Source organism: Bubalus bubalis, chromosome 20 (genome assembly GCF_019923935.1).
Source record: "Bubalus bubalis isolate 160015118507 breed Murrah chromosome 20, NDDB_SH_1, whole genome shotgun sequence".
Classification (NCBI taxonomy): domain Eukaryota; kingdom Metazoa; phylum Chordata; class Mammalia; order Artiodactyla; family Bovidae; genus Bubalus; species Bubalus bubalis.
In genome coordinates, this window is record NC_059176.1 from 36,933,743 (window position 1) to 36,959,680 (window position 25,938).

Below are 25,938 nucleotides of genomic sequence, written 5' to 3' on the forward strand. Positions count from 1 at the left end.
GGATGAATTTTACTGTATGTAAAATATAACTTCATTTAAACAAGCAGAACTAAGTAAACAGAAATCCCCTCATAGATTACTCAGTGGTCCCACGGTATGAAACATACCTTTACAACACAGAAGTCTGGCTGTCACAGCCTTACCAGTGATCAATTTCATCCCCACTAGAGTGAGACAACCAGAGGCTGGGTGTCTCCTAATGTCATGCAATTTGGAGTATAGAACAGCATCTAGGAGATACTGGGGCTTCCCTGATAACTCACTTGGTAAAGAATCTGCCTGCAATGCAGGAGACCCCAGTTCGATTCCTGCATCTGGAAGATCCCCTGGAGGGGGATAGGCTACCTACCCCAGTATTCTTGGGCTTTCCTTGTGGCTTAGCTGGTAAACAATCCGCCTGTAATGCGGGAGACCTGGGTTCGATCCCTGGGTTGGGAAGATCCCCTGGAGAAGAAAAAGGCTACCTACTCCAGTATTCTGGCCTGGAGAATTCCATGGTCAGTCCATGGGATCCCAAAGAGTTGGACACGACTGAGTGACTTTCACTTCCACTTCCAAGCCTCTAGATCTAATTTCTGGTGTGCAGGGAGAACTAGAGATAGAGGAACAAGTTAACAACACCCAAGGAAACATCTAACATATCCAGAATGTTGATGGGGCATTTCAAAGGACTCTTCAGAAAGGTAAGTAAGTATCATGAAGACCAAAAAAAAGGCAAGAGACATGGGTAGGAGGTGGGAAGGATGGTTTCATCTAGACTGGAAGTGATTGAAGAGACATATAATCCTTGTTTGGTCTCTGCTTTGAACAAACTAGCTATAAAAGACATTTTGGGGACAACTAGGGAAATTTGAATGTGGGATGTATTAGATAATATTAAGATGTTATGTTGGGGACTTTTCTGGTGGTCCAGAGGCTAAGACTCGGTGCTCCTAATGCAGCGGGGGCCTGGGTTCCATCCCTGATGAGGGAACTAGATTAGGGAATTAGATCTCGCACGCTGCAACTAAAGAGCCACATGCTACAACTAAGACCACCCCACCCCCGGTCAAATAAACAAATACATATTTTTTAAAAGTTATTGTATTATTATCGGAGAAGGTGATGGCACCCCACTCCAGTACTCTTGCCTGGAAAATCCCATGGATGGAGGAGCCTGGTGGGCTGAAGTCCATGGTGTCACTAGGAGTCGGACACGACTGAGCGACTTCACTTTGACTTTTCACTTTCATGCATTGGAGAAGGAAATGGCAACCCACTCCAGTGTTCTTGCCTGGAGAATCCCAGGGACGGGGGAGCCTGGTGGGCTGCCGTCTATGGGGTCACACAGAGTCGGACACGACTGAAGCGACTTAGCAGCAGTAGCAGCAGCAGCAATGAGTTCCCCAGGTGGCGCTAGTGGTAAAGAACCTGCCTGCCAATGCAGGAGATGTAAGAGAGGCAGGTTCAGTCCCTGGGTTGGGAAGATCCCCTGAAGAAGGGTAGGGCAACCCACTCCAGTATTCTTGTCTGGAAAATTCCATGGACAGAGGAGCCTGGCAGGCTACAGTCCATAGGGTCACACAGAGTCGGACACAACTGAAGTGAATTAGCATGCATGCATGCATTGTTTAATTTACTTTAAAGTACTTTTGGCTAAAGTGAAAGTGAAATCGCTCAGTCGTGCCCGACTCTTTGCGACCCCATGGACAGTAGCCTGCACCAAGCTTCTCCGTCCATGGGATTTTCCAGGCAAGAGTACTGGAGTGGGTTGCCATTTTCTTCTCCAGGGAATCTTCCCGACCCGGGGATAGAACCCAGGTCTCCCGCATTGTAGACAGACGCTTTACCATCTGAGCCACCAGGTAAGTCCACTTTTGGCAAAATACACGAATAAACAGATGAAGGGAGAGGAAGGAGTAGTAGTATGAAGGGGGAGAATTGGCTGTGGGTCAGGCACCGAGCCTGCGGCATTTAGGATGAAATGCCAGCTCCTTATAGAGGCCTCCAGAGGTCGGAAGGGACCGGCCCTTGCTCGTGTGTCCGTCCTCCCCTCTCAGCACTCCCCCTAGCCACCTCCCTAGCAGTTCCTTCCACCTGCCCTATAGACTGGTCCCCTCTCTTCTCCAGATGGCTTCTTCTGAGGTTTCAGCCTAAATGTCACCGCAGAGAGACTTTTCCCCACATCGGAAGTAGGTTCCGCTTCTCCGCCCCTGCTTTTGGTTGCCGGGCTGCACTCCACCACCCGCGGAGACGCTGTTTATGTGTTCTGACTAGCGCTGAAACGTAAGGCCACCACCGGGTCCCCAGAGCCTGCACTGATCGCGCACCTGTTCGCGCCCTGCGCCCAGCTGCAAGGGTCTCTATTTCGGGAAGTTGCTGCTGTTTACCGCTGGGATTGCCCACCGGGTCCTGGACTTAGCCGGTTGGCTTCTCACAACCAGAGTCGGCTGCAACCCAGGACCTCAGACCTGACCCCGGAACCCGCCGGTGCCGGGCAGCGGGAACCAGGTTCTTCCGCCATCTCTCAGCCAGGTGACTGACCGAAGCCTTTCCCACACCCTAGCCACCTACTCTGGGACTCCACCCGTACAAGCTTTACCATCTACAAGAGGAACTACACTTCCCAACAGCGCACGCAGCTCCCAACATGCTCTTAGGCGTCGCTCCGCCTCCGGCATTAACCCCTTGGTGGCTGCAGGCTTGCGGGAGCGGCGCTGGGCGCAGGTAGCCTGCGGCGGGCCGGGGGCCGGAGTGTGTGTGTGTGTGTGTGTGTGTGTGTGTGTGTGTGTGCAGCAGAACTGAGAAGAGGACTGGAATGAGGGCCTTGGGGAGGAAGGGAGCCAGGGTTAACCGAGGACAGGCCGCGGGAGCTGGAGGAGGTGGGTGGGTAGGAGGCGAGCCATTGAGCGTCCGCCCCTCGCGAAATTAGGAACCTGTAAGTTTACCTTTTCCCGCAAAACGAACCCTTTTGGGTGCCAGGCCCGGGGCGGTGCCGAGGTTGCGGGTACGGAGGACAAAGGAGTCCATCCTGGCCAAATGCTTCCCCCTGCCCAACACCTACTTTGGCCTCCGATCTCCCGATCCTGGATTGAGAAAAGTGGCAAACTCTTCCTGCCTCAGCCAAATGGGAACCCGCGAGGGTGGAAAGGGGGACACCCCTCTCGGCCCGAGACGCTGACCCGGGAGTTTCCTGTGTCCCCCTGGACCATGGCCTGGAGCGTGGGGAGCCCTTCCTGGCGCCCCATCCTCCTCCCTCAATGTCGTGTGTCCCTGACTCCAGCTCTAAGGTACCTGAAGACAACTACATTCCCTCTTACTTGTCCGAGGCCTCGGTCCTGACCAGTGGGTGGTGGGCAGGCTCCTCCACCTTGTCTGCCGGCAGAGCCTGTGAGCCACCGTTATCCCAGCTCTTATCTTCCAGGCTCATTCCCTTAGTCACTGTGGCAACCGAGGAGGGCCTGATTCTTGGGGAGATGAGCGTGCACAGTTCCCATTCTGGGGTGGGAGTGGAGACAGAGGCAGACAGGAGCTAATAATTTCAGGGTCTGGGAGTGCCATGAAGGGGATCAGGGGATGGAGGATGCTGTTTCTAGACCGAGGGGGACGGCAAAGGCGGGGAGGGGGTGGGGTAGGGGGGTGGGGGTGGGAGGGAGAGCTGTGTGCTTGGAGCAAGGGGGGTGGGGCACGTGGGAGGAAATGAGATGACAGCCTGGGCCCAGGAAGGATATGGACTTTATTCTAAAATCAGAGTGTTCCTGGAAGCCCATGGAAGGTGTTAATGAACAAGGTAGTCATGTTTCCCTCGTCAGAGCTCCCCAGGGTCCTGGGCTTTCTCAGCATTTTCAGGGCTAGGGGTGGGGATGGGGCGGGGGAGGGACAGAGCAGGGGCTGTGGCCAAGCCAGCTGATTTCCTGCCAATTCCCATTGACCACGCCCCCCTCTGACCCTCTGGGCTCGCCTCTGAAAACTGGGAGTGATATTGCCACATCACTGGAGGCACACCTGGCCCAACCTGCTGTCATCCTCCCCACAGGGCCTGGCCACCCCTCCCACAGAATGCCCGAGGGCCCTGAACTGCATCTGGCCAGCCACTTTGTGAACGAGGCATGCAGGGAGCTGGTCTTTGGAGGGTGTGTGGAGAAGTCACCCGTCAGCCGCAACCCTGAGGTGCCCTTTGAGAGCAGCGCCTACAGCATCTCGGCTTTGGCCCGCGGCAAGGAGCTGCGCCTGACCCTGAGCCCCCTGCCTGGGGCCCAGCCCCCACGGGAGGCACTGGCCCTTGTCTTCCGCTTTGGCATGACTGGCTCCTTCCAGCTGGTGCCCAGCGATGCGCTGCCACCCCACGCCCACCTGCGGTTTTACACAGCTCCACCTGGCCCCCGACTTGCCCTCTGCTTTGTGGACATCCGCCGATTCGGCCGCTGGGACCTCGGGGGCGAGTGGCAGCCAGGCCGCGGGCCGTGTGTCTTGCTGGAGTATGAGCAGTTCAGGTAGGGCCAGCACCAGCTGTGAGGAATACAGTCCTGGGCTTCAGACGCGGCTTATTAGTGCCTTGTTGGCCAATGAGAAGCGAGTTCCAGCCCCTCTGGGCTTCAGTCCTTTCATCTGTAGACCAAGACAGTGTCCTTTCCTAGGGACAACTCCCTGAGCTAATGGACCTGGAAACCCAAAACCTCTAAGAGGAGGTGGGGTCAAGAGGTGGAGGACATGGCCGACTGTGTCAGAGTTGGGGCTCTCATCAGCATCCCACACTGCTTGGTGCCCTCAGAAGGCTAAGAAGAAAAGTAGAGAGGCTTTAACAGCCCAAGAAGGGAGGCTGAGCAGGAAGGAACTGCTTCAAGGGGGTGGGGAGAGGACCACTAATGACATGGCTTCTGAAGCAGGTTGTGGTCTCCCACATCGTGCCTGCCCACCGGTCTGTGTCCCATGGTCTCCATGCCTGTCTTCTGCCTGAGGCAGGCTAAGAGCCCCACCTGGGGTGGGATGCCGGTCACGTAAGATGGCCCAGCATCAGCCACTTCCTTTCCTCTAAAGATAAAACATGCATGTGTCTCTGCTTGGTGCCAGTCCAGTTCTAAGTGTTGAGGGTTCAGCAGTGATCAAGAGGGATGTGGTCCCTGCTCCCACAGAGCTAGTTCAGGTAGGGCAGGGGGAAGGGAAAGTGAAAGTGAAGTGAAAGTCACTCAGTCATGTCTGACTCTGCGACCTCATGGACTGGGGCCCCGCCAGGTTCCTCTGTCCGTGGAATTCTCCAAGCAAGAATACTGGAGTGGGTAGCCGTTCCCTTCTCCAGGGGATCTTCCCAACCCAGGAATCAAACTGAGGTCTCCTCCATTGCAGGCAAATTCTTTACCAGCTGAGCTACCAGGAAAGTGCAAAGCTCTAAAGTAAAAGCATTCTGACAAGACTCAAACAGGAAGGCATGGAGTGGGACTTGGCAAATCCTTTCTTGGGGAAGGCATGTCTTTGGCTGCCCATTGGGGTGGATCAGGGCGTCTCTGGCCCCCAGAAGGCAGCAGATTCCTGGCCTTCCCAGGTGTGACCCCAGGTGCACTCCCAGGGAAGTGTCTGTGTTGTCTTAGATTTCTCCCACTTCACCTTTCCTGGGAGGGTCAGGCCACAAGTTAACTCTTTGCCGGCTGATTCTGAAGTTTCTCTTGCATGATGAGCATTTTGGCTTGTTTGGTCCTCCAGCTGCAAAGCCTGTGGGGATCTGCCTCCCTCTGGGAGGTGACCACCCAGGTTGACCTTCCACTTTTACCCCCCAAACTGTCTTCTGGGCCCTGTATCATTTGCTTCTCATGCCCATCACTGAGTCAGTCTTGTCATGACCGTTTTCTCCAAGAAGCGAGATTCCTTTCCTCTTCATGGTGGTGAGGAGACCCGTGGGGGTGCTGGGCACTCACCAGCCAGGACTTGCCCCCTTCACTCCTGCTCAACAGACCCAGTGCTAGCTTCCAAGATCTTCAGCATCTTGAAAACAGTTGACCCCACCAACGTCACATCTTCATGTCTAAGCAACTGGAAGTCCTCGACAGGGAGTTCCAGACTGCAGGCACACCCTTGTTCCCAAAAGTATCTTGAATCTGAGCCACTCTGGTGACATGCAAACCATATACATAGATTCAAGTGTTTTCTTGGGCATGTTCCTTTAAATTGGCATTTTTAACCTTTTGTAATGAATTGAAATCCCACATTGTTCCCATTTTTAATAGAAAATGGAGGTTCCTGCTGCCAAATACCACGGAGGATGGGATAATGGGAAATTGGGACTTATTGTTTCCTTCCCTTGCACCCAGAAATTGCTTCCCCCAGCTCCTCTCCCCTACCCCATTGGGAGGCAGGGAGGGGCAGGGGGCACGCAGGCAGAATGGGTCTTATGTGCCCGGCCTGTGTCCCTCCAGGGAGAATGTGTTACGAAACCTAGCAGACAAGGCCTTTGACCGGCCCATCTGTGAGGCCCTGCTGGACCAGAGGTTCTTTAATGGCATTGGCAACTATCTGCGGGCGGAGATCCTGTACCGGTCAGCAGGCAGGCCTTGGGCATGAGGGTGGGGGTGTCTGGGTGTGCTCACGTTCCCCTCTGCTTAGCACCCCTCTCCACCTCCCTGCAGGCTGAGGATCCCCCCCTTCGAGAAGGCCCGCACAGTTCTGGAGGCCCTGCAGCAGCGCAGGCCGGTGAGGGGACCGGGAGGGATGTGCCTGCCCGTCAGGCAGGCGGACGAGGGCTGGGGCTGGGTGAGGTGTCTGCGGCTCAGCTCGAGCAGGTCCCTTCTCAGTTCCAGCCTGTGTCTACAGTGTGTGTGTGTGCGTGCGTATGGGAGGTGATGGGGGGTGCTGATGAACTGTCCATGTCCTGCCAAACTCAGAAGGGGTCTGTTCCCTGAGGTATCAGCGGCCTTCTGAGCAGCATTGCCTCATGCTGACATCCAGGTCCTACCTCTGCCCCTTCTCCAGAGCCCGGAGCTGACCCTGAGCCAGAAGATCAGGGCCAAGCTGCAGAACCCTGACCTGCTGGAGCTGTGCCACTCGGTGCCCAAGGAAGTGGTCCAGCTGGGTGAGGGCCTGGGAGGCAAAGATGGCTGGCTAGCTCTGCTTTGGCATATCGTGTAACCTGGGACAGTTCCTGCCCCTGTCTGGGCCTGGTTCCCTGCCTGGAGAATGGAAGTTTGTTGACCTAGTTATTTCTAAATGGACTATACCTCCCGGCAGGCAGGGCAAGGATTCTTAATCCGACTTCAGGATGGGAAAGTCATGGCCCAGAGTGGGGAAGACACCAGCTTGAGATCACACAGCTGGAGGAGGGAGAGCTTTGGCCCCCTGACTCAGTCTATCAGCTTGTGAAGCTGAGGTCTGAGCCAGGTCTAACTGGGCTCCCCCTCCTCCCAGCCTAAGTCCCCCCTCTGATCTCCACCTGGTTCCTCTGTCCCACAGGGGGCAAAGGCTACGGGTCGGAGAGCGGGGAGGAGGACTTTGCTGCCTTCCGAGCCTGGCTGCGGTGTTACAGCGCACCAGGCATGAGCTCACTGCGGGACCGGCATGGCCGCACCATCTGGTTCCAGGTTTGGGCTCTAACGCTTGTACAGGCAAACAGAGACCCAAGGAAACTGGTGGGATGGAAAAATCTGGGGCCACACTGGTCCTGAGGGTCTAAGCCTTCCCTGTGCTATGCTCTGCCCCTCCCCTGAGTCCTAGGGTCCCCGCTAGTGGCACAGCCCCAGAGCAGGGGGGACCTTGCTGCTGGCGCTGACCTGGGGGGTCAGGAGGGGACAGTCAGGCTTCCTTGGGGAAGGGCTTCACTGATATGGAAGGACAGGTGTGATTCTGCCTCTCCAAGGAAACTACCCCTACCAGGCTGACTCCTGAATTCTCTTGATTCCATTTTAGGGGGATCCTGGACCCCTGGCACCCAAAGGTAAACTGCTCCTAATGTAACGAGAGCAGAAACAACTAGCTGTGCAAGGGCTACAGTACCCTCTCCATCCCAGGCCCCGTCTCCGACCCTGGGCGTCACTCCAGAGTGGGAAGTGGGAGTCTAGAAAAAGGGGGCTGAGGCCACAGAACCCTTCAAGCCCATCAGCATCAATGTCCTGCAGGGGGCAAGTCCCGCAAGAAGAAGTCCCAGGAAGCACAGCAGGGTCCTGAGGACAGAGTGGAGGTATGGCTCCCTGCTCCTCCCCGTCCCTGCACTTTCTCCTAGTCCGGCCACACCTCCCAGGCCAGGCTCTCAGGCAGCTCCTTTCCTTGACAATGGAGGGCAAAGGTGGGTCCTCACCTGCCTGACCTGCTGGGCTCCTCACGGCCCTGCGTCTTCTCCACCCAGGACCCTCCATCTCCAAACAAGGCCCCTTCAAGGACACGAAGGGCACAGAGAGGCCTTCCTAAACAGACTACAGCTCAGGTGCCCGAGGGGACCAGACTCCAACAGGACCCAGAAGCCTCCCCGGTCCCTGACAAAGGGAAGAGAAGGCGGCGGCCAGCAACCTCAGGTGGGCTTTCCTCAGCAACTTCCTCTGGGGAGGGACGGACTGCCACAGTGAGCTCCCCAGGAGAGGAGGGGATGTGGTGGGAGGCACATGTGGGATGTGAAGAGGCAGTGTGAGTGGGAGGAACACGTGGACAAAGGCGGAAGGGAGGCTCTTGGGGAGTCCTTGGCCAGGGACTACCATCTCACCTGTCCCTCCCTAGGCCGCCACAGAACCCGAAAGATCAAGGCTGATACCCCATCCTTGGAGCCTGAGGGGACCTCAGCCTCCTAGCAAGAGGCTCTTCTTGCTTGTATCCACCCCTCCTCCTGGCACCCTGGATCTGGGCCTGTGTGGCTTCCTGGAGGTTGCAGGGAACTGGATGCTCTGACCCTATGGCCATTCCCTACACAATTATGTTTTTAATTGTACCCCACTATCCTCATTTTTTTAAGCCCATGTGAAAAATGCTAATTTTTAGTAAAAGCATAAACTTGAACTTCTTGGCACTTCTTGGGCTGACTGCAGGTCTGGGAAGGCTCAATGTGAAGGGCTTGCTGCCCAGTCCTGAGGACAGGAGGGCCATGGCCTCTGCAGGGATGGCCCCTCATGGGTGGTGAAGAGACCCCCTGCCCAATTAGCCCAGACTCTACAGCTCCTCCAGTCCAGGACTCCTCAGGGCCTGTGGCTGCTCCCCTAGTGGGGAGCAGTGCTCTCCTCCTAGTGGGGGTCAGCCAGAACCCACCCACCAGGCCTCCTCCTTAGCCCCAAGCCCTCTATCTGTGGGTACAGGGGGAAGCACCCCTTCTTGTTTTTTTCCCATGTGGGATCTAAATTCCCTGACTAGGGATTGAACCCATGCCCCCTGCATTGGAAGTGCATAGTCTTAACCACTGGACTACCATGAAGTCCCAGAACACCATCTTGTATCATGGTCTTTTAGTCAGCTTATGGTCACCAGTATCCCGGGTCTCTCTCATGGGGGCTGCAATCCAGACGCTGCATGCACAGATAACCTTAGGTCTTGCCCCTGCCCCCAAATACCTGGGGTAAAAACTGTCCCCTCAAAGCCTGAGGATGGGCCCTGAGGGGACTGATCAGGGGCTACCGGCAAGGCTCCTGAGCCAAGGGTTTATTAAGAGATAACTGACCCTTGCATCAGGCTCAGGAGGCAGAATTGAGGCGCTGCCAAAGCCTTCCACAAACAAAACCCCACCCTCAGGGACTCAGTTCAGTGGGGGCTGCAGAACGAGCAACAGGGATTGCACTTGGAAAGGAGCAAAGGTGAGCTTCAGGCGGTTGTCCCGGAGGAGCAGGGGGCCAGTAGGGTCGTGGCGCTCCAGGAGGTCACAGCTGCAGAACAGGAGGGGGCCATGAGGGCCCCGCAAGGGCAAGACCCCCACTGCCACCCCACGCTCCAACTCACAGGACAGCCTCCTGAACCGGCAGCGACGTGTGCAGCCAGCAGTCGCTGTGACTGCCGTGGGCCTCGTAGAGCCGCAGCAGGAGTGTGCGGCCCTTGGGGCTGGTCTCCGCCTGCGGAGGGAGGTGAGTGGTGGGTGGGGCCGGCACCAGGCCCCGCCCCGAACCCGCCCCCACCCCACCCCGCCCCTTGCCTGCTTGACCGTCTCCAGCACCACCGCGGGCGAGGACACTGAGAAGGCACTCCAGGCGGCAGCGGGCGCCGGGCCCGGGGCGGGCAGCACCAGGAGGGGGAAGTTGAGGCTGTAAGCAGCGGGGATAACGCCAGCGTCCTGGAACGAGCCTGGGAGACCGGAAAAGGGACGTGTGGTGGAACATGTGGTCAGGGCGCCAGACTACGGGCGTTTTCCCGTAGCGGAGGCCGAGAAGGGCAGAGGGGTATGGGGCACAACACTCACCCTTGTGCGGCATCAGCGCGTACGTGAACTCGTGGCGCCCCATGTCCACGGTGGCGTCAGGGGACTTAGGCGCCCGCAAGCTGGGGTGGGAAGGGTGGGAAAGGGACAGACCGGAGCTGCTGCAGTTCTATCCTGGCAAGACCAGGATCCCATACCAGTCCCTGGGGCAGCCCCCTACTCACAGCGAGAGGCTGAGGACGTTGCCCTGTACTGACGCGCCATACTTGCAGTCATTGAGCAGAGCCAGCCCAAAGCCATGCTCTGACAGATCCATCCAGCGGTGGGCCCACACCTGGAGCGTAGATCAGAGACCCACTTGGTGGCCCCCCTCCTCCATGTGCTCCAGAGCTCCTTTTCCTAGATTGAGGAATGCTTTGGGACCTCACGACTGATTGAATTCCAGCTCTTACCTCGGGAGGCCCTGGGCACACCACACAGCCTGTCTAAGCCTCAGTCCCTCATCTGGGAAAGGTGGATTAAGAGTACTTACGCCACCAAATGGGCATGAATATCAAACTGAACATAAAGCATTTGGCACAATGCCTGGCATACATGCCAGAAACCATCATGTTCCTCCTCACCCCATACCACACAACTAGTTGTTCCCCAGCCAGGGAGGAGCCAAACCTTCCACCCCACACCACCCCATGGCAGACCTCAAATCGAGCCCAGTCCCAAGAGGTGTTGTAGTGGGTGGGCCGCTGCAGATGTCCAAACTGGACCTCATAGGTGGCCTGGGGACTGCGCACACGGGCAGGGAACTCCACCTTCAGGAACTTGTGGGCCTCGTGCCAGTGTACCTGTGGGGGGGGGTGGGGTACAAGGGGCTGGCCCCTCCTCACCAGCCACACCCAGGGAAGACACCCACCACCCTGCCCCCTGCTACCTCAGTGTGGAAGCGGACATAGGGGCAGCCAACGTCCAGCACAACCTCCTGGCTGAGCCGACTATTAGGACTGATCTGCAGCAGGAACCAGGCGCTGCCCCGCACGCCACCCTCAGTGCCCACTGCCAGGGTCCCTGCCTGGCCCAGCACTGGCTTTCTGTGGAATAGAGGGGAGAGGCGCTGAGCCAGAACAGCCTGGCGGAGTGGGCCCAGTACACTTGTTCGTATTTCTACCCACTGCCACCCAGAGTCCTCCACCCCGCACCGTGTTTCTAGGTGGTAGTCCATGACGTCCCATGCGTCCCAGTACAGGGGGACATCGTCAAACAGCACAAACTGGTTCCCCACGGCGCCCTCAGCAATGGCCTCCCTGGAAGGACATGGACATCAGTACTTTATAACCAAATGACCTTGGTCTCCCCAGCTGTTTGAGGTGAGTGGGGTGGAGAGTAGGCCCTGTTCCATGTGTGGGTCCCAGTCCAGAGCCACTCGTGGGCTGCTGTGGTCAGCTGTGGCCACGGGACAGAGGGAACGATAGGTCTGGGGTCCACCTGCCAGGCAGTGGGAGAGGGCAAGGGGTTAGCACCTGCCGGAGGCCACCAGCACCAGGGATGTCAGGCGGCCAGTTGGGTCCAGCCTCACTCGGATGATGCCGTTGTCCAGAGTCACAGAACCGTCAGTCTTGGTGGGAGGGGGCCTTGAGGCTAGGTCTGCAGGGGCTTCCCACAACCAACAGCCCACCCGACCCCCAGCCCCAGCTCTGCCTCGCCACTTGCTCCAGATTGGGGGGCTCAGCACTTCCACGTTGTTAGGGACAGCCCAGGACAGCCCCCGCCCCACCGCCATGCGCCGGCACTCACCTCTTGCACTACGAACACAGGCTGCTGGGGCGGCAGGGGCTGCAGCGAGGTGGGGGTGGGGGCAGGGGCATAGCCCATGCCGGGGACGGTGACCAGGGCTGGGGAGGAGCCTGGGCGTCAGTGCGGCTTCCCTGACCTTTCAGGAACCATGCTTGGGCCAGGGTAGGGTTGGGTGGAGGGGGTGAACCCTACTCCTCCTCTCTAGCCTGGGGCACCCCGGGGCAGAGACCCCCAGGGTAATGTCCCTGACTCTCAGTTTGGCCTTGATACCTCCTGCTACAGTAGCCACCCTTCTCCCCAGCTCATACCTAAGCAGTGGGCCCCGCCAGGCCGGGGCAGGGCCAGCACTTCGGTGCGCTTCCAGGGCAGCGTGTTGACAATGAGAAGGCCCTCAGGACCTGGCTCCCCAGCACACAGGGCTGCAGCTGCAGCACTGAGCAGTGTGTTGCCATGGGAACGGATGTCTGGGGAGAGACTGGTTGGTTATGGGCGGGCAGGGGATTGGGGTGACCCCTGAATGTCCCACGGGGGACATTCTGGGCACTGTACTGGGTGCGAGAGCCGTGGAAAAGTTGTCAGCCTCACCTTCGTAGTGGCACATGGCTTCCTCTGCCACCAGCTGGATGCAGCTCCCAGTCACCACATCATGGAACTGGTTTAGGAGCAGGAGCCTGCAGGGGCCAAGGGCAGGGCTGGGAGGTGTTTGAGGTGGGTGGGGTGGGGAAGGCCGGGAGGCTGGGGCAACCACAGAGGCGTCTGGGTGAGGTTAGCAGGTGGCAGGGGACAGAAAACAGGCTGACCTCCAGAGATCCTGCAGCAGGGCAGCCGGGTAGAGGAACTGGGCGCTGCGGGCCAGGGCCAGGCTGCTGAGCAGCTCCACGTCATGCAGGATCCGCTCACACTCCCGGTTCCCCTTCTTGATCTGAGCCCAAGGGAGGGGGACTCAGTCTAGAGCCTGGGCAAGTATCCCAGGGCCCCCCTGCCAAAGCCTCTTGCTCAGAACCCCTGATGCTCTCCAGGAACTCCTGGATGAAGCCTCGTGTGTTATCTGCCCCCAAAGCCTGCCTCCTCTCCCCTCTGCCCAAGACACTCCCCCCTCAGAGATGCTGAGTCCTGCCACCTCCAGGCTCCTGAGCACCCAGCTCTTGCTCTCCTCTCAGCTCTTCCATGGAACACAAGCCTCTTTCCCCGGTCTGGGCCACTCTAGGGCACCCCCTCCTCGCTGGCTCAGCAGCCAGTCCCTAACCTGGGCATGGGTGGTGTAGGTGCCATTGTGTAGCTCCAGGAAGAGCTCCCCAACCCAGGTGCACAGCTGCCCCGAGTCGCCCTCCAGCGCTGAGAAGAGTCGCTCCGGAGAGGACAGCTGCACCCTGAGGGAGACTGCAAGCTTGGGTCTCCCAGCCTGGGCCATGCGACTTACCCTTCCTCCATGCAAGTGTGACAAGAGGTCCAGCCCCGACGGAAAGGAGCCACCCCCAGAAGACTCCCTGTCCAGACAAAGGCAGGTCTGGACCCCCCCTCCCCCAGGAGAGTTCTGCCTCAGTGGCTTTAAGCCCCTTCCCACCTTTGGCTTTTCTCCCACCCCACCTCCAGGGTAGAAGCTGGGTGCCCATGGTTTGCGATCGGAGGGAACAAGGTTGAGGGGAGGCGCTGGGCCCAAAGTTTGAGCAGAGGAAGGGCTCAGGGCAAGGGCAGAGGGTGGGGTAGAGTGAACCCAGGCCTGACCTGGGCAGCCCGTCGGTATTGCACAGCCGCTTCAAGCGGTCCACCATGGTCTGGGTGGGGCCACCACCTCCATCCCCAAAGCCAAAGAGGAAGGCGCTGTGGTTGGTCCGTCCCTTGTCCCGGTTTTTGGTCACTGTCTTCAGCACCTGGGCAGGTTCACACTGGTCAGCTTTGGCTGGATACCCGGCCCACTCCAGCCTGCATCCCTTCCCGACCTTGGCCACAAGATGCCCTCTCACCTCCTCCACGCTGCCCTGCATCCCATAGGAGTCACCGGGTGGGAAGTGGGCCAGCACCTGGGAGCCATCCAGCCCCTCCCAGAAAAAGGTATGGTGCTGCAGGCAGGGAGACAGGTGGAAGAAAGACGCCAGAGTCAGGGCTGAGGCAGAGCCGGGCCTCCCTCACCTGCCCCTCCTGTTGTGTGACCCCGGGAGAGGCATGCCTTCCCTGGGTGGGGGCTGGGTGGTTTGTCCAGGACCCCTCAATAATAAGCCTGGACGAAATGTTTGGGCCAGGAGGGACCCAAGCCTGCTCCAAGCCTGGCCCCCTGGGGCCTGCTCACCGGGAAGGAGTTCACCAAGTTCCAGCTCAGCTTTTGGGTGAGGAAGCGCTTGATGCCACAGCTACGCATGATCTGGGGCAGCTGTGCGGAGTAGCCGAATGTGTCTGGCAGCCAGAACTGCAGGGAGAAGGCATCTGAGGCACGGGGACCCGGGAGCTCGGCAGAGCGGCCCAGCTGCAGCCCCTCCTCACTCAAGGGCAAGCTCTGGCCCCCTCTGCCTGCAGGTGCAGCAGCTCCCCGCCTACCTCTGAGCACATCTTCCCGAACTCCTGACGGAAGAAGTTCTGACCCTGCAGGAACTGCCTCACCATGGACTCTCCACTGGGAAGGTTCCCATCCTGGCCATGAGGGAAGAAGGGGGCCACTGGGGTCAGCACCAGACAAGATGGGCAGGGACTCAGGCAACCACCCCATCCAGAGAAGCCAGGGCTCTGACACTGGGGGAAGCCAGTGCCCTGGAAGTGTCCATCTCCTCACTTCAGCCTAACCGTCTGTCTGCCAGACAGGAGGTATCTGGGGCCGGGTCACACAGATGGCCCGTCACAGTGCTTGACACCCCCACCCCCCGGGAGTCCCGAGCCCTAGGATTCCAGGGACTGATAAGAGGGCATGAAGGACCTGCAGAAAGTCACCAGCACAGCAGAGGACAGAGCCCTTGATGATAAGGCCTGAGGCTGAAGGGCTGCAGACGGCACTCACCATTTCCACCCAGGTGCCCCCCACGGGCACAAACTGCCCGCGGCAGGCAAACTCCTGGAGCCGGGCATGCAGGCCAGGGTAGTGGCTCCTCACCCACTCGAGCTGCTGCGCCTGTGGGGCAGATGGGGTGGGGGCTGGCCGGGAGCAACATGAACCCCCCCAGGGCTGAGCGCCTGGGGCTCAGTGGGTGGGCTGAGAAGCCCTGGGAACCCCACACTAGCACCCCCTGGGCTCCAGGTACCACTCACACAGCCGTCCCTCTGACCTGGGAGCAGGCAAAGATGAACTCGGGGTTCCGCTCCATGAGCTGAACGACCGTCACCCAGCTTCGGGCACATTTCCGCACAGTCTCCTTGAAGGGCCAGAGCCAGGCTAGGCGGGGAGGAGGGTGAGGATAGAGGGACAGCAGCCAGGTCCCCAGCCCCTCACAGACCTCCAGCTGCACCCCTGTCCCCTAGCACCCAACCAGGCCCCTCCTGGGCCACCAGGGGGTCACCATAGCCTTCCTCCCATCCCAGCCCATTCCCTGCTGAGTCCTGTGGCATCTCTCCTGAGCTATCACTTTTACATGGCTGGGGCTAGCGGGGCAGTTTTCAGGAAGTTGGGACCCCAGTCCCTGGATTGGCCTTATTCTGGGGTTTAGAGAGGATCCTTTAGGAAGCGGCAGCTGTGGCCCCTCCCCTACACACACGGAACACATCCCGGAACAGAGGGCACCGCTTCCCTGGATGGAGCCACCTGGGCCAGCTGTCCTGCCTGAGGCACTGCTGCCTCTCATAACCTAGGCCTCCTAGTTCCTTCTTTACCAGCCCAGAACTCCACATCCCACGCTTTGACACAGCAGAGAAAGCCCTGATTTTGTGGCTCAGAAACTTCAGCTGCATCAGAATCAATACCTTGGAAGTTCATTAAAAATGTAATTTCCTTTAAGCCTGACATTGCAGACTCATCAGGTTCCAAACTGAACTCCTGATCCTCCCCAGGAAGCCTCCCCCTGTGCTTGCATCCCCATCTCAACTACTTCCACATCACTCCTGTCTGAGGACTCGGGCACCCTTGTCAAATTCTTACTCATCCTCATTCTGTTCAAAGGTCACCTCCTCTAGGAAGCCCTTCTTGAATCTGCCAGACCCAGCTGGGTTAAGCGCCTCTTTTGGGCTCCCTATACTTCCCTCCATCATGGCAGCAACTGTCTCTGCCTATTTTGTGATCATCAGTCTCAATAATCCTCCCCCCTCCCCCCAATATCTAGCATGATGCCATCCAGGGCACATTTAGCAAAACCTACAGTCCATTCCCCTTTCCCCATTTTACACATGGGGAAAACTGAGGTCCAAGAACTTGCTGAGGATCACACAATGCTTTCAGGGCGCAACAAGGTCTTCAAGACCACTCCTGACCCCCCCCTCCTGCCGAGACAACCCGGCCAGCTGCTGCCCTACCTGTGTCAATGTGGCAGTGCCCCATGGCGTGGATGGTATGCTGGCTTTCACCCCCACGTTGGCCAAAGAACTTGGAGGCCAGGGCCTGGGCCACTGGAAAGGTCTCAGGCTGGGCAGGGTCACATATGTTCACCATCTGGTTGGCAGTGTATAGGGCCTGGAAGCTGCGCTGGTTGTCCTCCCCGAGGCCCTGCAGCAGGGTTCTGCCCCTTAATCCCCATCTCAAGCAAGCAGAGGCTCCAAAATTAGACCCCAGCTGATCTCCCATGGGTTCTCAGCAGAGTTCCTCCCTACCACCAACCCTGTACTCCTGCTGGTCCCCCTGCTCAGCACTGTCTCCCTCTTCCTCTTTACACAGGGAAGTCCTCTCAACACTCAGGCACAAAACACTCTCTCTATTCTGGATTCCCAGAGCCCCAGCTACGTGACCCAAGAAACAGCCTGCCTGAAACAGGGCTCTAGAGAGTATCCAGGTGGGGTGGGGGTGTTGAGTACCTTGGCGATGCCCAGAAGGAGCTCCAGGTCCACCAGGAGCTTGTGGACATCCCGGTGGAACACGGCCAGCTCAGCCCGGCTCACCTGGAACATCTTCTCTGGATCAGGGGCTGCGATCATGGATCCCTTTCCAGCCCCCAGGAGCCCGTTGCAGGCTACTTCCACATAGAGGGTCAGGCTACAAATGTGGGGAGGCAGCCTCAGGCCAAGGGACTGGTAGAGGACTCTGGGGCTTGGGGAGGGAGTACCAGAAAGGCATCCGACAGACCCCTCCTCATGTGCCCTCAGGATCTACCACCCAGAGGATCTCAGTTATGTCAGGGACATGTGACAGAGGGCCACGGTGGAAACAGCAGACTAAGCCCACATTCTGCCTCGGCTGAGGAGGGTAAGTAGCTGAGTTTGGAAGTGTGTGAATTATGTTATTTAGACTTATTTCCAAAGCTGTCTATACAAAGCACTGCCTGGGTCTCAGAACCCTCTTAGCACATTAAAAACATGTTTGGATCTCCCAGGTCCAGCTTTCAGAGCAACGATCTGTCAGCCAACAGAGGCAGGCCATTGTTCGGAGCAGTGTGGTAAGCTGTGGTGCTGTTCTGCTCAATCTTCAGAAAGCAAACATGACTTCCTTCGGGAAGCCTTCTGGGACTCATCCCCTAGCGCTCTCCTTAGTCTAGAACAGATTTCTCCCACTCAGAGTGTTTTCTTTCAGAGCCCTCATCAGTTTGTAATTGTATATGTACATGTGAGTCCCCCTTGCTGTCAAAGATCACATCATTCACCATCATAGTCCCCATGTCTGGAAACATCAGATACACAATGTTTAATAAACACTGAATATAATAAAATATAACATCTAAGCAGAGTTTTTTGATGGTGTCATAAAATGCACAATATGGAATTTTAAAAAATCAGGATGCAAAATATCAAAGAGATACCACCTCAGCTAGTAAACGACACCTCTGAAAAAATTTCTGGGAAGAATGCTGAGCTGTTAATAATGGATATCTCTAGGTGATGGGGTAATGGGAATTATCAATATTTACTTCTTTGTGCTTTTTTGCATTTAATGTAGGAACTAAAATGCTATCTTTTTGGTCAGAAAAATCCTGCTTTTTAAAAACAAACTAGGTAGAAGATGGTGGTGTTGAAAGTGGATGTGTTTCTCTGGACCTCGGCGGCTCCTCTCCCTCTGGTGCCCCCTTCCCCTACAGCAATGGTCAGCCATAGTCCAGGGACTCACTCACCTCCGGGGGTCTTTCTCCCCTAGCTTGTCAGTCAGAACGTAGCTGGTTTTCTCTCCCTCTTTGGTCAAACCCTGGTGAGGAGCAGAATGAAAGAGACAAGGCCTGAGGCTTGTGGACAGTTCTGCTGAAGTACAAGCTGAAGGGGGCCAGGCCCCTCTGTTGGACCTCCAGCACTAGCTCCTCTCTCCCAAGGCCAAGACTGACAAATCAGGGACCTCTGGTAGCAAGTGCCCCCCATCCCCCAAGGCAGTTAGCACCATGACCACCAAATGGCACCTGCTGACCAGCAGAAAAGCCACTGGTCTTGTGGGGTCTTAGGCAGGTGTCAGGTCCTTGGTGGCTTCTGATGGCCTCTGTACTCCTGAATAAGCATCTGAAGGGAAACTCTATGAGGTCAGGGAAAGGTTTGCTTCATTCTCCACTATACCCCCAGTGCTTAGAACAGGGACCTGCACAGAGAAGGCACTCAGGAGACATCCACTGAGCCAAGGAAGGGAGGGAGGGAGGGAGGGAGGGAGGGGTCTGCTGCCTTTCTGCACAGGAAGAGCAACAGTCCTAACCCAAGACTGAGGGTTAGTCAAACTGAAATGGAAGCTGTGTGAACCCAAGCAAGTGTGCTAACCTCTATATATCTCAGTTTCTGTCTGTGAAAAGTGAAAGTGTTAGTCACTGAGTGGTGTTTGACTCTTTGCAACTGCATGGACTGTAGCCCGCCAGGCTCCTCTGTCCATGGAATTCTCCAAGCAAGAATACTGGAGTGGGTAGCTTCCCTTCTCCAGGGATCTTCCTGACTCAGGGATCGAACCCAGGTCTCCTGCACTGCAGGCAGATTCTTTACTGTCTGTGCCACTGGCCATAAAAACCTATCACATAGAATTATAAAGGTTAAACCTGATAAAGTTGGATACATAAACAGGGCACTTCATAGTGGCTCTATCTGGGGAACTGGGGGTGAGGTGGAAGGAGAGACCCATTATTTCAGGTAAAGAGGACTTTGTAAACTTTATACTATCCATAACTGTTTCAAAGTCCTCCTCCCCATCTGCCATAAGCATCTATTACATATAATAAAAACTAGTTTATTAAAAATTAAAAATAAAAAGTGATATAGTCTGAAAAGCCACTAGTCTGGCACCTAGCACCTAGTAAAGGCTTAATAAGTCCATCTGCTGTACATATTATTGTATTTGATTAGTAACTAGTTTCATTCCAGAATGGGAGGGTGACCAGTCAGTGGCAGAGTTAGCTTAGCATTAATTATGTTGCGACCTTAAGTGATCCGCTTAAATATAAGAAGGAACAATTACACAGGGGCCTAAGCAAAAACTCATCCAGTCCTGAAATCCTGATACCACCCTGCAGGCACAGCCACTCAGCTGTGGCTTCGCCAGAGACCAGGGCTGAAATGTGGCCACACCTGACCCAGGGCAGGGCTCCTCACCTGGACAGGTTCCCCATCACGCCACACCAGGCCTTCTCCATCACTTTCCCAGCGAAGGTGAACTTCCTGACCCACCCATGCCTCTGGGATGGTCAGCTCTACACGGAACCAACAGGTCCACCATCTGCAACAGAACCACTAAGATGAGCCTAGGGGTCAAAGCCCTGTCCTTTCGACATACTTCCTATGATTAAGGGTCAGCAAGGGCCTGAGACTTTCTGCCAGAATCTGCAGCACCACAAGATATTCAGCTTTGATCCGCAAGAAAGAAGCGATGGGGTGTGCAGCAAGGTGAGGGAAGGAGGCAGAGAATCAGGGGTCTGTGATCTGTCCTAGATTGCCCTTCCTAAGGGATGTCACCGAGCTGGGAGAAGTGAAGTGGAAGTTGCTCAGTCGTGTCTGACTCTTTGTGACCCCATGGACTGGAGCCCGCCAGGCTCCTCTGTCCGTGGAATTTTCCAGGCAAGAATACTGGAGTGGGTTGCCGTTCCCTTCTCTAGGGGATCTTCCCAACCCAGGAATCGAACCCAAGTCTCTGGCATTGCGGACGGATTCTTTACCATCTGAGCCACCAGGGAAGCCCGTGGGGAGAGAAGTTGGGAAGAGAAAATTCTTCCATGAAGGCTTGAGGAACCAGGGAGCTATCTCCAGCAGAGGGTGCTGCTCTGCCCCAAGTGACTGTCTAGGGCAGAGAGCCGACAATGGAGGTTTTTAGGGGCGGCAAGCAAGCTGGGAGGTGGGGCCCAGGGGCTCCGCCCTCTCTCTGGAGCTTTACCCACGTGGGTCCGAAGCTGTCGCCGACCTGCGCGGGGCGGAAGTCGTGCTGGACTGCCTCCTGGTAGGGAAGTCTTTCGGGCGTCAAGAAGCTGGAGAGCTCGGCCACTGGGCAGCTGTCTCCGAAGAGCCTGGGCGGGAGGGGCAGGTGGGCGCGCGCTCGTGGGCCATCCGGCGGGTGGGGATGCGCGTTCCCTCCATCCACCGCCGAGAGGGCTGCCCCACGACACAGTCTCTCCCCACTCCCTCCTCCTGGGCCCCAGCACTATCTGAGGCGGATATTTTGTCCCTCGGCCCATGTGGCCGAAGCTTGGGTTTCCCCCGGAAGGGAAGGCTAGAGACTCGTGGATGCGGCTGGCGGGTGCCCTGGGCGAGGGGGCCACACCTGCCGCGGAGATTACAATCGGTAAAGTAGAGCGGCGACACGAATTTCTCCACCCGCTCCAGCGTAGTGCGCCAGTGCTTCAGGGCCGGCGCCGCCGCCATCGCCACGCGTTCGCTCCTCTCTCCTCTCCCCGGAAGGCCCCAGGCGCTGCCGGCGCGGTCCACGGCCTGGAACCAAAGGTTCCGGCGCCTTCCAGGCCCGGGCAGCTTTCCGTGGAACACCAGCGGCTCAGTGAAGCCCTGCTGCTCCGAACTTTTGAGCAGCAAGCTGAAAGCTAAAAGCTGCGCTTCTGAGGCTTTACTCTTATCTCGGTCCGAGCTGGTCGCCACTGGGCAAATCCTTAAGTAAAACAGGAAGTCTGACGCTTTGATTCTGAGAAAAGCCTAGTACAGAGACTGACCGAAGGCACGACTGGTGGGAGCTTCGGTTGCTGCAGATGCAGGTCACCTAGTGTCAGAAGCTACAAGCGGAACCTCCTTGCCTATGGTCCTTGTGTCTGCTTAAAGTGGCGCCAGGGACCGGTGCCTTCAAGCCGTTCGGCGGACATGTGTTAAATAGGGAGTGCTTTATACCCCAGTAACCTCAGCTTCCTCTACTACGTGTTCTATTTTATGTATATGGCTAATTGCTGCCCATCGCCAGAAGCTCAAGACTTTGAGATGGCAGATCAGACATAGAATTCATGAGCGTAACAGAATAATGCATTTCTCTACAGGGACTGATGAGTTCAGAGACGCCATAATACCAGAAACACCTCCAGTTTCACCCTCATGTTACTCTGGTGGTCTATTGGCAACTTTCCCCCACCTCCCTCCAGGGAATGGGATGAAATCTTTCTCTATAAAATCATTAGGAAGAAAAGTATATACACAACATGACCGACCCCTGATATTTTAATAGAAATACTGACCAAGTTTACAACACTTCAAATGCAAATCATAGGGAAAGGTGACTTAAGTACAGAATACCAAACACGACTTAAAATATAACTTGCTGCTGTAAGACAGGCTGAGCCGAGCTTGGAGCTCAGATGTCAGAAGGCAGGAGACATAAAAATGCTGTTTGTAAATCCTGGCTGTAGGTGAAGCTCCCTTCTTCTGGCTGCACTAGTAGGATTGGTCCTGAAACCTTATCCTGACCTGCAGGCAGCTGCTCTGGACATAACCCTCTGCAGACACAGCAATAGCTGGGGCTGCCTGGGTCAGGTTCAATCAGTTCCCCCTATTAACTCCAAGTCAACATGATCTTTCTTAAGCAGATGGGGATGGGCTGAGTTACTGGCGGAAAACCTGAAGATCCTACCCAACCCATCAGTATCACTCCACCTTCCATGTGAGGCAGTGCTGCAGCTTCACCAGAATCTCCTCCCACAAGCCTTTCCTGCCACTTCACACATGTGAGCTGAGTCTCCTACAGTTGTCCCATCCTCCACTGCCCGCCCCCCAACAAAAAAGTCTAAAAATCAGATAAGCTTACCATTCGTAAGGAAAGTCCAGAGCAAAAAAAACCTGTGGTTTTGTGGTGGTGATATTAGGGATTTTTAATTAAAAAGCAAACAAAACCACACAGGAACACTGTTGTTTACTTTGACCAGAGTAATGGTTGCTGGAGAAAATTTCACCCAAGTCCTGGGAGGGGCTCAGTTGGTGTTTGTTCAGAAAAGCCAGGCTGCCCACATATAAAAATCCTTATCGGGCTCAGTTGGTGTTTGTTCAGAAAAGCCAGGCTGCCCACATACAAAAATCCTTATCACTCATGTTTAAATATCTGCTGCTTTAAATTTATGTAATTAAAAATATGTATATACATATATATACCATTTGCAGTTGCTAATGTATCAAGTCTTCTCCCTCCTAACCCCATTTATACCACACACTGTGTACACACTTCTTTCAAACACTGGTTTGGTATTTAAGCTGTTCACTCCCATTTCCAATAAAGGTAAAAAATAGAGAAGCACAAACTATACAGCTGCACAATATACCCATATATAAAATATTTCCAAACAGCTGAAATAAGGGGGTAGAATATGTACCAAAAGAATGAATAATTCTATTTTTAAAATCTGAGATATTTTGATTTGGGACAAGTACAACTGACTGCTAACTATTTAAAGCAAAATCCTGTTTTTGTACTGTATGTAGATAAGGAACCAAAGCCCAAATCCCTGCTTCACAGTATTCTCTGGTGAGGACAAGGGACTTGTGTTGAGAGTTCATTCCTTAAGAACCAAGCTTTATTTATTTACAAAAAAAAAAAAAAAAAAAGTTGGGGCAAGAAGGAAGACAAGTTTTACACAAAAGTACTACAACGGTAACTCCCTTTGGTAAAAAGTGTAATAAATGTCTTGTACACCTGTTCACAGGTACTAAACCTGAAGCCACATAGAACTATGGTACACAAGAAGCTAGAGCAGTTATGCTAGCACATCAAAGCATATTTCCTTTAATAAAAAATTGACAGTATGTACATTATTTACAAAAAAAAAAGAAAAACCAAGTTAAAATTGTGTTTGTGTGTGTGTGTGTGAGTAAAGCTGGTGGATGGCACTAGGGTAGACTAGTAAAGAAGCAGGTACAAAACAGTTCCACGGGAGCTAAAAAGGACGACTGATTTGAATTTGTTGAGGCTGAGAACCAGAGGAGAGAAGAAAGGGTGGGCAGCAAGGTATTCATCAGGAATCAAATCCACAAGATGATCAATCCCAAAGCCAAACTGCAGGTCCCAGAGAAAACCTAATGGGTGATCTAGATGTGCTCAAGTGACCAGGAGAAAAAATCCAATCCAGTTTTTTTTTTTTTTTTTTTTCCTTTTTGGGGGGAAGAGGAAAGGAGCAGTGACCATCAGAGTTACAATCCATCTAAGCGTTGACTCCTCAAGTCTGTCAGTCGATGCTCGCCCATCCAGTCCAGGTGTGAACAGCATCCGGTTCCCTCACTGAAGGTCGCCCCAGGAGGCTCCAGTCTCCGCTCTGCTGGTGTGTGCAAGCTGCGTGTCCCTGTGCTTGCGTGGGTTTCCTCCCCTCCAGGGCAGGCTAATACCCAAAACCCCTGGGAAAAGTTCCAACTCCGGCTTTGTAAGGGATCACACGTTCCTTATATGTAGCCCACTTGGTGCCAGGTTGCACCAGCCACGCACAGATCAGGTGGCCATGTCCCAGAGAGGCCCAGTGAGGCTTGAAAGGCATCTTCCTTGTTTCTTCAGTGTGTGCGAGTACACGCGCCCCCCCACACACACCACCCCCCTCCAGTTATCTGCTCTGGCTTTGCAGTTACGGGGTTTTGAACACTGTGCCATATTTGACACGGTACTTGTTAATGCTCACAAAGTGCAGGGTCTCTGTGTCACAGGTGGTGGTGCAGGGCACCAGGCCCTCCAGCCCCTCACCCATAAGCCACTTGCTGGTCTCCGCTGCCATTTCACGGGGCACATGCTCCTTGGTCCATTTATCTACCCAGGCCTGGAACCTCTGATGTAGCCGCTTGCTTACACGCTCATGGGACTGCAAAATAGAACGAAGAAGAAATCCTCCATGAACTAGAACTAAAAAACCCTTCAAATACAAAATCCAATTTTCTTCTAAAGTAGCAGAGGAAAGATGTGGGCTCAGGTTACAGATCATAAAGCCCCCAGAGAAATGCCAACCCAAGGTCTGGTCAGAACTAGCTCAGTGTGTCTCGATTTTAGTCTGCAGCATCACCATGTGGTGGTGTGTTGGGGAATGAGGAGGTCTTGGAAAAAACGTATACAGAGTTCCTTGTTTCCATCAACCTGTATTTTTAAACCAGCAACCCAGCCGATTCTAATGTACCCTGAGTGAGACAATGAGGCTGCTGGTCATTTCTGTCACAGCGCAAGGCAAAGGGTTTAAAACCCACTATCCCTTCCTGCTATTATCCCACTCTGTCCATCAGATTGTTGGGCACAGCAGATCTTCAGTGGAGGTTTTTTGTTCCTACCTCCAACATACTTGTTGGTGCCCATAGCAAGGAAGGGAAGGTGATACAAAGATGAATTAGGTGTTTCCCAGCTCCCTACATCATTTGAATCTGACACGCAGACATATAACACACAGCACCGAGAGAGAAGTACATTAAATTGCCCACCCTGTGCTTCCCACCTGAATGTTCTGTAGTCCTTTGATCTGCCTCCCAAACCTGGTAATAACCCTTTCCTGTTAACAGACATATCCCTAAGCTTCCCAGTTACTCAAGCAAAATAAACAAAGAAACAAAACCAAAAAACAAAAACCACCAGGTAGCATCTTTAATGTTCTCCTTTCTCTTAACCTCCCCATATCCAATCATTAGCACATCCTGACAATTAGATCTCCAATCCTTTTTTGGCATATAGCATGGCATATGGGATCCTAGTTCCCTGACCAGGGATCAAACCCATGCCTCTTGGATTGGAAGCTCCAGGGTCTTAACCACTGGACCACCAGGAAAGTCCCTCCAATCTAATTAAAATCCCTCTACAACCCTGGTAGTCTGGGCAGTCATCATCTCTCATTTGGATGAGCAATCTTTTGAGTGGTCTCTGCCCATCCAACTTGGTGCGCTCGCTCACTCCCATCAGTCTACATCTTTGTCAACAAAGTCTCAATGTATCTCAAAAGCCAAACCATAGCCTGTAAAAATAAGTAATGTGGCCTCTGCCCACCTTTCCAACTTCATGCATCCCACTTCCCCTATGGCTCAAAACACAATGATGTTTTACTTATTTTTTAAAGGCCCTGCCATGTGGCATTTGGGATTCTAGTTCCCTGACCAGAGACTGAACATGCACCCCCTGCACTGGAAGTGTGGAGCCTCAACTACTAGATCACCAAGCAAGTCCCCCACAACTGATGTTAGTTTTTTGAACATGTGAAGTCCTTTCCTCCCTCCCAGCCCTGCACCTGCTTGTTTCCTTTGCCTAAAAAGTACCAACCCAACTCTGCACCAGGCTGGATCCTCACCACTGTACAGGCCTCAGGGGTCACCTCCTTAGAGAGGTCTTCCCAACAAAAGCAGGGCTCTGTGTGCCAGTCACCCTTGACCACCTCGTCTCTTTCCTTGGAAATGCACATCATCACACTACCTTACATGCTCTT

General features: G+C 54.9%; 3 protein-coding genes and 1 long non-coding RNA gene across 17 annotated transcripts in view; 2 read left to right on the top strand and 2 right to left on the bottom strand.

Annotated features, from left to right (window-relative positions):
- Positions 1-1,797: 1,797 nt before the first annotated feature.
- On the top strand, positions 1,798-8,946 carry NEIL1 (nei like DNA glycosylase 1). Of its 9 annotated transcripts, XM_044932845.2 has the most exons (11): positions 1,798-1,844; positions 2,110-2,514; positions 4,016-4,472; positions 6,387-6,506; positions 6,597-6,660; positions 6,940-7,039; positions 7,417-7,544; positions 7,870-7,897; positions 8,079-8,140; positions 8,306-8,471; positions 8,671-8,946. In XM_044932845.2, the coding sequence occupies exons 3-11, from the start codon at positions 4,039-4,041 to the stop codon at positions 8,739-8,741; spliced, it is 1,173 nt and encodes a 390-aa protein (XP_044788780.2). In that variant the 5' UTR covers positions 1,798-1,844; positions 2,110-2,514; positions 4,016-4,038; the 3' UTR covers positions 8,742-8,946. The 9 variants fall into 9 exon arrangements, with proteins under 9 accessions (XP_044788780.2, XP_025126732.3, XP_025126727.3 ...); XM_025270947.3 differs by lacking the exon at positions 1,798-1,844 and having other exon boundaries at positions 2,070-2,514; XM_025270942.3 differs by lacking the exons at positions 1,798-1,844; positions 2,110-2,514 and adding an exon at positions 2,569-2,706.
- A 425-nt stretch (positions 8,947-9,371) lies between these two features.
- Positions 9,372-21,569, bottom strand: MAN2C1 (mannosidase alpha class 2C member 1). Of its 5 annotated transcripts, none has more exons than XM_006080679.4 (26): positions 20,844-21,569; positions 20,464-20,589; positions 19,685-19,808; positions 18,244-18,314; positions 16,997-17,174; positions 16,502-16,691; positions 15,325-15,431; positions 15,060-15,170; positions 14,606-14,698; positions 14,361-14,477; positions 14,038-14,133; positions 13,799-13,944; positions 13,320-13,443; positions 12,874-12,995; positions 12,659-12,744; positions 12,382-12,537; positions 12,074-12,171; positions 11,800-11,894; positions 11,479-11,583; positions 11,214-11,370; positions 10,984-11,127; positions 10,510-10,619; positions 10,328-10,407; positions 10,064-10,212; positions 9,874-9,983; positions 9,372-9,800 (listed from the first exon to the last, which is right to left on the bottom strand). In XM_006080679.4, the coding sequence occupies exons 1-26, from the start codon at positions 20,942-20,944 to the stop codon at positions 9,674-9,676; spliced, it is 3,123 nt and encodes a 1,040-aa protein (XP_006080741.4). In that variant the 5' UTR covers positions 20,945-21,569; the 3' UTR covers positions 9,372-9,673. The 5 variants fall into 5 exon arrangements, with proteins under 5 accessions (XP_006080741.4, XP_006080740.4, XP_025126725.3 ...); XM_006080678.4 differs by having other exon boundaries at positions 11,800-11,932; positions 12,074-12,183; positions 12,363-12,537; XM_025270940.3 differs by having other exon boundaries at positions 20,487-20,589; positions 20,844-20,860.
- Positions 17,170-17,844, top strand: LOC112580781. Its single transcript, XR_003105090.3, has 2 exons — positions 17,170-17,384; positions 17,512-17,844. It is a non-coding gene; the product is annotated as an uncharacterized LOC112580781 (long non-coding RNA).
- A 149-nt stretch (positions 21,570-21,718) lies between the features above and the next one.
- The window catches only part of SIN3A (SIN3 transcription regulator family member A), a 67,857-nt gene continuing 63,637 nt past the window's right edge, over positions 21,719-25,938 (bottom strand). For both annotated transcript variants that reach the window (XM_025270938.3, XM_006080677.4), the window contains exon 21: positions 21,719-24,345. In XM_025270938.3, the coding sequence (XP_025126723.1) occupies positions 24,115-24,345 (231 nt within the window). In that variant the 3' untranslated portion in view covers positions 21,719-24,114. The remainder of the gene's footprint in view (positions 24,346-25,938) is intronic.